Source organism: Sinocyclocheilus anshuiensis, unplaced genomic scaffold, assembly GCF_001515605.1.
Source record: "Sinocyclocheilus anshuiensis isolate Anshui unplaced genomic scaffold, SAMN03320099.WGS_v1.1 scaffold102, whole genome shotgun sequence".
NCBI classification, from domain to species: Eukaryota; Metazoa; Chordata; class Actinopteri; order Cypriniformes; family Cyprinidae; genus Sinocyclocheilus; species Sinocyclocheilus anshuiensis.
The window spans coordinates 316,679-326,040 of NW_015542330.1; the positions used below are offsets into that span (position 1 = coordinate 316,679).

At 35.2% G+C, this 9,362-nt stretch overlaps 1 protein-coding gene across 1 annotated transcript in view; it reads right to left on the bottom strand.

Annotated features, from left to right (window-relative positions):
- The window catches only part of dnah5l (dynein, axonemal, heavy chain 5 like), a 68,681-nt gene extending 60,887 nt beyond the window's left edge, over positions 1-7,794 (bottom strand). Inside the window, exons 1-10 of the mRNA XM_016489435.1 lie at positions 7,575-7,794; positions 7,387-7,478; positions 5,790-5,978; positions 5,630-5,704; positions 5,471-5,545; positions 5,002-5,073; positions 4,799-4,900; positions 1,674-1,860; positions 1,225-1,390; positions 1,018-1,111 (exon numbers count right to left, since the gene is read on the bottom strand). Coding sequence (XP_016344921.1) covers positions 1,018-1,111; positions 1,225-1,390; positions 1,674-1,860; positions 4,799-4,900; positions 5,002-5,073; positions 5,471-5,545; positions 5,630-5,704; positions 5,790-5,978; positions 7,387-7,478; positions 7,575-7,794 — 1,272 coding nt within the window. The remainder of the gene's footprint in view (positions 1-1,017; positions 1,112-1,224; positions 1,391-1,673; positions 1,861-4,798; positions 4,901-5,001; positions 5,074-5,470; positions 5,546-5,629; positions 5,705-5,789; positions 5,979-7,386; positions 7,479-7,574) is intronic.
- Positions 7,795-9,362: the final 1,568 nt, after the last annotated feature.

Below are 9,362 nucleotides of genomic sequence, written 5' to 3' on the forward strand. Positions count from 1 at the left end.
CGTTATATGAAGATTAAGAATTCTGTCAGGCTATTGATTGATTTTCCATTGTTCTGCATTTCCCCAGCTGATTTGAATAAATAAGCTATGCTTTGGCCGACGGTGAGTGTATACTCTTTTTTTTTTCTTTTTTCTTTTTAACGACCGCCTAAAATGAAATGATAACACGAGGCAAGTGTGCGGCAAGCGGAATTCATTGAGGGATTTGACAGTGTGATTCATAGATTAAGTATTTCAAATATAGGCTATTATATATGCTACTCGCACGCACAGAGTTTTTTTTTCTTGCTTTTAGACTAGTCGACTAGTCGGATACAAAACTTTAGTTTAAACGACAGTCAAATTAGTCGTCGCGCACATCCCTAATCAGAACCAAAGCAGATGTTTTTAGCAGGTATGAGCTGTAATGGCGCAGCTCAAAAGCTGGAAAAGCTGGGAAAGGGGGCAGGGAGCAGCAGCTCATTTGCATTTAAAGAGACAGGCACGAAAAACAGCATGTTTCTGCTTCCACTCAAAATGGGCATTTTCAAAATGATATAATAAATGATCTGTGGGCTATTTTGAGCTGAAACTTCACAGACACATTCTGGGGACACCAGAGATTTATATTACATATTGTAAAAAGGGGCATAATATGTCTCCTTTAACAATTTAATTTAACAATTTAAAATTCTTATCCAGTAACACAAAAAACTCATTGTTTTTTATTGTTATAAAAATTGACATTATTTATTAATCCTGCATATTCACTGTACTGAATTTATTATATTAATTTAAAAACAAAAATCATTGTGACCTGACAGGATCACATTAATGAGTGAGATTTATTAAGCAAACTTTGGAGGTAAATCTTAAAATAATGTCTAATACAACGAATGTTGATGGCCTTAAAATATTGTCTAAATGCGAAACATACTTAATTTTTTCTTTTTGATTTTAAAATGTGGCATTTCTTCATGTAATATGCATTAAAAAGTATGAAAATGCAAAGCACAACAAAACATCTACTTAACTGACCAGTTCTCTCCATTTACTCAGTGTCTTCGACTTGGCCGCATTCAATATACCAATGATCATCTTCACATAGGGGTCCTTGATTTCATCCAAGAGGCTGAAAAAACATGAATACACAGTGAATTGAATATTTATATGTATAAACACTAAATTAAATACCAATTGTGTATGTTATTACTGAAGAAAAAACACTGCTGGATGGCATGGTACCTGCTGAAGGTGATCATTCTGCGCTTCCAGTGTGCCAGCTCTGCTGAAGGTCCAATATCATCTGATTCTTTCCTAATGCGCTCACTCTCTGTCAGCACTTGCTCTATCTGCTTGGCCCAGTGTAACAGCACTGTTTCCAGACTTTCTACCAGCTCTGAGTTATTAGCTTAATGCCAAAGCCAAAAAAGAGAATAATAGCAACTAAAGTTTAGGACTGGCTTGTAATTTTTATGTGTGTTATGTATTTTTATGATTATTAAAAGTGAAATATGTTATTTCTGTGCACCAAATAAAATGTGACCTTGGATAATTCCTATAAATAGTATGTACATTTTATATACAATTGGAAAACGTGTTAAGCCCTCTGCCTCACCCAAATATTATTACTTTGACATCAAATAGAGTGGATTTATGATTTATTTCTCTTTCCCCCATATTCAACATTTTACCTGCATTACTGTAGTCTTCAGCTTTCTGTATATGACTCAGGTCAGGGGCTGATGGGATGTTATGAAGCTTAAACTTTTCATCCATGCTCCTCATCACTGAAGATAGGGTAAAGTTGAACTTATCCACTGACCTTAGAAAGTCTTGCACATCTGGACTCATTTGACCACCTTTTATAGCTCCCCAATCCTGAAGGAAAGGTTTGATTAAAATGTCATTTTGTATATGCCATGTGTATTTTGGGACCAGAAAGTTCCAGATTTCCATATTTTCTATTTTTCAGTATTCTAATGATAATAATAACTTATGTTCATAAATATATAATAATTTAATAATAACATGAAAAATTTCTGAAAATGTACTCACCCATCAGGCCATCCAAGATGTAGATGAGTTTGTTTTATTTGGCATTTAATCACTTGCTCACCGATGGCCCTTCCGCAGTGCATGGGTGTCATTAACTAACTGCAAGATTTTTACTGTACATTTCTGCCATATGGACATCAACTTGACATAGTCACCACCACTGATGAGCTACTACTAAATATAATTTAGATAATTACATTTTCTGTAAAACGATTTGAATTAAATTAAATTAAAACTGCTTTGGACTATTCTGCATGTATAGTTGCTTTATCTGTGCATATTTCTCTTCTGATTAAGATGAGACGACTTTTTCATTGGAGAAGGCAATATTATGAATAGAGGACTTGTATTTTAGCTAGAAGCAACTGTTTTGAAGCTGTTACTGTTAGAAGCATCTTAATGATGGATTTGTGACTTAATTAATGTACATTAATGAAATTAATGCTTAATTTCTCCAAATCTATTCTGAAGAGGAAACAAACTCATCTACATCTTCAGGGCTCGACAATAAGGACTGCCCGATGGCCCGGGGCCAGCGTGAAAGATGCTCGGGACAGTTGAGGGATTTGTCACTTGCCCGATTAGGCCACTACCGCATCTTCAAAAAAAGCTTATCATTTGCATCTGTTTTTAAGTAGGGATGTGCGCAGCGATTAATTTGACTGTCGTTTAAACAGAAGTTTTGTATCCGACTAGTCGACTAGTCTAAAAGCAAGAAACCCCCAAAAGATATTAAGAAAAAAAAACTTCGTGCGTGCATGTATATAATAGCCTACATTTGAAATACTTAATCTATGAATCACACTGTCAAATCCCTCAATGAATTCCGCTAAAAATAGGTCACAATTATGCCGTACACTTGCCTCGCATTATCATCATTTAATTTTAGGCGGCCGTTAAAAAGAAAAAAAAAAAGAAGAGCACACGCTCAACGTCAGCCAATGCTTATTTATTAAAATCAGCTGGGGAAATGCAGAACAATGGAAAATCAATCAATAGCCTGACAGAATTCTTCATCTTCATATAACGTTAGCCAACATATTAAAACACAAGTCAAAAACTATAGGAAATTTTATCAAGGAATAGCACTAAATTGGCTTTTAAAAACATACTTCATCATGTAGGCTATATCATCTAAAAACAAAACGAACAAAAAGAAAAACAGGACCTGAGGCGGTTAACAATTCCTGCACTTGAAAAAACGCGCTCTGCAGGAACTGAAGTCGCAGGCACGCAGAGATAACGAAAAGCAAGACAACAGAATTTCGGAAAGCGCCTGGACATCCCGCACCACCACCGTAGTGGGTCTTCGTTAGAGGAATAGATGGCACGGACGGCATCGCAGCTGTGGCGAGCTGTAGTGAATGACGTGATTGACAATAGCTGGCTTTGGCTAGTCTCTAAGCTAACGCCTACGTGCCTGTATTGAATATGATTACGCATCGCTCCAGTAGAGTTATTGTAAGCCAATTTGACATTACACAGTTTACACAAAACTTTTCCGTTTCCTTCTAATTTAAAATAATCACACACCTTACTCGTCTTTCGCGTGGTCACTTTTGAGCTCGCCACAACTCATGCGAGGTCTGAGGTAAAAATGTAGTTTACACCCAGATACAATTTTAAAAATAATGTATTATTTTTTTAAATGTTTTATTTTAACTTGTTATTTAAAAGTTTACATTGCGTTTTCTTTTCATCTTGGCTCGGTATAATGCATTTAAAGTAGTGCTAATATGCACAGCTCTGCTTCTTTGTACAGCAGTAACCAAGTAAACGCTGCTGTTCCATGAGCGCCACCTGCTGTCAGAAAGTGATTGTGCTCATTCAGCACGTCTGCTGTTTCGGTTTCATGCAGGTGTTTCATGTAGCATAATTTCACAAAGCTAAAGTCAGACCATTCTGTTTTTGCTTCAAAATTTGAAATTATACGGTCTAATTTAAATCAAACATTGCACATGCTACAAGTGTGTATATATATATTTTTTGATCGATTCATTATTAAAATGCAGTGGTTACCACTCATTTTAAATGGCTATGAAAAATCAAGGTGCAACACAGTGAAGAATATGCAATGTTATTTTACATGTGATTATTCAATTTCTGTAGAGTACCTGAACACCTACAAACATAAAATCCTAAATCATTTCATTTGTATCTTTGTTCTGTATTCAGTGGTGTTATTGCTTGTAATTTGTTCAGTTGTTCTTATTTACTGACTGTTTACTTGTCTTTAATAATGATTGAACTTTATATTTGTCAGGATAGTAGTTTTGGCTGAAATTGAAATCGAGAATTGTAAAATTTAATTAGTATCTAAAATATTGGTGTCATATAAGCTTATTTATTAGAATACAAGATAACATAGATCAAAAACAATGATAAAGGCAACTATTTTATTTATTTATTATTATTTTTATTTATTTATTCTTCTGGCAGAGCCAGTGAAAATGTTGGCAGGGAAAGTAATAATTTGAATAATAATTTGCCCCGTCCGGGCCAGTAGAAAAAATCCTTAGCATTGAGCCCTGATCTTGGATGGCTTGAGGGTGAGTGAACTGTTAGAAAGTGTTCAATTCTTTTAATAAATCATTTTGCTAATTTACTGGAGCAAAAATGTAAAAATAAAACAGTCTATTCAAAAGATGACTTTTTTATATTAACAAATGGTCCAAGACAGAAAGCAATGCTTTATATATCCTGTCCTATACAGGCCTATTCCATTCATCATTTATAAAATTCATGGAATCATATATCATACCTCTTGTGATTTGAGGGCTTGGTTCATGACCTGAGTAAAAAGAAACTCCAAACTGTGGAGGACACTTGTCTCTGAGCCGTCAAGCATTCCAAAATTCACCTCCTACAGAGAATGACATAAGAGTATCCAATGACCTATAGACGATACTAAACAGTATCAGTTACACTCGAAAAATAAACCTGCCCACCTCAACCCACACTGACCTGGGATATGTTTGTGGTTGTTATGGCCTTGTCCGTGATTCTTGTGAAAAACAAACACTGCCCGGTAAGACCCTGCAATCAGTGAATGAAGAGCAACCCAGTTCATTGTTTTTCTCCTTAGCAACATGCATATATAGTTACTTAGTCACTCGCCATTTAGGACATGCTGTCCATCCAAAGCTACTTAAATTGCATTGATTGCAGGGACAGTCCCTCCAGAACAACATGTCTTGCTGGCTTGTCTCGTTGTGACTACTACTAATTAGTCTATTAGTTTTTACACATCTAGTTTCTAGATTTCTGTTTTAATATACTTTAAAATGTCACATGATCCTTCAGAAATAATTCTAATATACTAATTTGGTGCTCGGAAAACATTTCTTATTATTACTCATATTATTACTTATTATATCTGTTGAAAATAGTTGTAGGGCTTTGTTAAAAGTGTAACAGTAATGGTGTTTTGTACCTCATTAGTGCCTGTTGTGATAAACAGCTTCTTCTGTCCAGTGGCTAAATTTGTGGTATCTATCCAAGAATGGGACTGTAGAGAAATATAGGCAGGTATGTCTTGTTAATATCATGCTTTTAGGATGTTTTGCAGTCACCATCAAGTCGTGTGTTTTACCGTTTCTGTGACTTGGTAGAAGAACGTAAGACTCTTTGAACCATTTGCTGAGAAGAATTCTTCAATCATGTAGAACTGCAGAACACACATACACACATTTATACATGGCAACCACATGTTTGTGATTTTGAGGACATTAGTAGTGTCATATTTTACACACCTTATCATCTGAGATGATAGCCTCCTCAACTTCCGTGTCTCCCAGGCTCATCATTTCTGCAATGATTGAGATGAGGTACTTGTGTCGGCCATCAAGAGCTGCTCTACGCTCATCTTTGAGAGCTTTGACCTGTTTTATTTTCTCCTTTCGGGCTTCATTAGACAGTATCACAGAGCGCTTCCCTGACACCTGAGAGAGAAGGACAAGTCAAGTCAGCTTAATTGTGTGGTCTTCGGTCACTTCTGACCGGAGAATTTTACATGTTGAATTTTTAAAAATCGTAGCTTCACCAGAATGGTACGAAACTTTGTGAATTTTATGGCACTTGGTATGTGAACACAAAAAAAATTGAGGGCATGATTCGAAAAGGCTAAGTGGTCGTAAAAAAAATAGTCACACTCATGGTCTTCGGTCAAAAATGACAAACCATAGAAAATGAATGGGAAATGGGGAAAAAAAATATCGAAAATACAGAAGATTTTTGTGTACAATCTACAAATCCCCCACAATGCAGAAAAAAAATAAAGGGGTAAAACTCTAAACCATCTAGAGTGCAAAATCAACACACCAACTAACACACGCGCGGACACACACTTGTACACACACACACATCTATGAACTGGTGTGACTGTAACACTGCAACTAAGTAAAATAAAATCAATAATTCAATTACAACAATGCAGTAAAAAAGTGGACAGCAAGGAAGGGGTTACACTCTAAAACATCAAGAGTGTAAAACAGATACATCCACTCACACACACTTACTTACACACACTCACAGACACACACATACAGAATTATACATACTCAAATGAATTGGTATGGCTATAACCATATAGCTAAAATGAGTCAGAAGACTGAAATAAGAGGTTAAAATCAGATCAGACCCAGAAGGATTAAGCTCTGATAAAGCATTCCTGTTAATTTTTGTTAAATTTTTAATAAAATTTTGTGTAAAGTTTTGTGTAACAAAATGCTTACCCTAATAAAAGTAAACAATTATGTATAAAAACAACTAGAATTCACAAGCCTCTCTACAGAGTCCTATACAGGAATCTATTGGTTACACCATGAAATTACAGGGGTTTTTTTGCTCTCACCAGGAGGTGCTATTCTGCTTTCAAAAATTGGATTTTAAAGGCCTAGTTTCTATTTTAACCTGAAATACTGCATTAATTGAAAAATAATTTAAAAAAATTAGAATTCCACCCCCCCAAAATTTTAAGTGGGAAAAAGTTATCATAATTATTGCATAAATATTAATTAGTACCATAAAATTCTCTCAAAATACAAAAGAAACGTTACATTTCAGGTCACTTTTGACTGCGAAGACCATGAGTGTGACTCCCAAATGAGGAGCACACAAGCAACCTACAGACATTTGCATCATCAATTGATATGCACATAGTATGTTCAATAAAAAAGTTAATTGAATAAATAAAATAATTATTGAACATAGTTTTGTTGATGGGCAAAAATGTGGAATGCCAGACTATATATAATCCACAAACAAAATAATATATTATTTCATAAAATAAATATAAATTAAAATAATAAAATACCATAGAAAATAAAATAAATAATAATAATTACTGACAGCAGTGGTGACTGTCTGGGATGCAGCAGCTGGTGTTGTCTGATTGATGTTTTTTTCCGTTTGCGCTCCAATTCTTCTGTGTCTACCCGCACCTATATTTAATAAGATGAACAATACAAAGAATCCTGCTCATCAATACATATAAAGACAGGTCATTGTAAAATGTCACACACAAAAACGAATCATACCCGTTTTTATGGTGGTTAGAGGTGGTTTCACTTCTAGATCCTGATGTGAGGATGGGAGTTTTGCTATATCATCATTTTCTTTTTCATGAGATGACATAGTGCTTTCCTCCCCAAATCCTTGCTTATTTTCCAGGGGCATGCCAGGTACTTCTGACCCACGATCGGCTGTCTCTTTTTCTGTGCCATTGGCATCCGTAGGAGAGTCTTCATTTTCTGACATTTTTTTGTGAAATATCTTCCTGAGAGTCAGTTAATTTAAATGAGGCATTTTTCATCATTCAAAGACAACCTGGTTTTACACTGCAGGTACAGTATATGAACATCATTTAATGTCATATTAATTGGCAACATATTTACAGGTTAGTGTTCCTTTCTTAACCACTTCAGACCTGATTTTTTTCTGCTGAGCAAAAAAAAAATTTCCCAGTTGATTTTTACTCCCTTCCAGCATAGAAATAAAGGGGAAAAAAAAACATTTTTGATAACTCATGTTTTTATTGGTATTTTTTCATGTCCATTACAATGGACGCCACGTAAAATGCCACGAAATCTTAGATTAAAAAAGGCCATGTTTTTAACATAGGAGGTTGGCGGATTGAATGGGTTGGATGATTGTGGGCAATGTAACCCCAAGAAATCAGTTTTGCATTCAGTTATCATGGAACTTCCAAACGCATTGCTAACTTTTAACATTGTAAGCTAATAAGAGATCACACAATTACTAACAAATGGAAAATAACAAAAATACATCTGCTGGATATTCCCATATATTCTCTCATTTGCGATGAGCAGCCTTGAAGCAGTTTCTGTGTGGCACAAAGCAAAGTTGTCTTGTCTGATGTCTGAAGCTCTCTCAGATCAAGATAAAAGTAATTTCTCCATTGTGATTGGATAATCAGGAACCAATCAGTAATTAGTAATTGAAGCATTATTATATTCAATAATTGAAGCATTATTCAAACAATGAAATCAGAGATTTTTTATTGGTTTAGACCCAGAAATATGTAATGTCCATTCCAATGGACGCCAGGTCTGAAGGGGTTAAGCAGCAACACTTTTTTAAACGGGAGATTGCACCTGCGCGTGACTTTTTAGGAAGATTAACAGTTACATGTGTTTAAACTTGAACCGTTTGCCAGCAGGAGTTTAGCTTAACCGACATAACGAACATCCAGTGTAAATCAATGGGACTTTTTGGCAATCATGCCATACGAAAAATGTACTTTCATTAAATTAATAAAGAATATTATAGGATACTTAGTCAGGTCAAGCTGAAGGTCTGTGCCAATCTTGGTGGTTTGAAAGGTCTTGGTCAGTCAGAAAAATGCAAATGCATGTCTATGGGACTTTTGGGGATTTTTGATCGCAAGTAAAGCCTATCAACTTTGACAGGCCAACAAACTAATAGTAAAAGGACATATTTTATCAATAAAGTCTTCACTATAAAAATATATATAGTAACGTTACTTCCTTGCTGCAAAATATCTCCTTAAGAGCTAAAACGGTTAACGTTAGACTGCGTCAAACAATTAAACTAGCGAAGGTATAAAAACTTTTAAAAGTTAAAGTTTGTAACATTAGTTGAATAAATTACCTCAAATTAACTTCAAAGCTGTCGAAAACACATATTTAGAGTAAATAATCATATTATTTTCCCTTTGCTGCTAATTTAGAGCACTCACCTTGACCGAGGCTCGGCAAATCTGTGAGAACAAACTGAAAGCCTGAGGCAAAGTTTATTGTTGTTACTATGGTAACTGACTCGCGAGCCGTTGCCTGAGCAGGAGA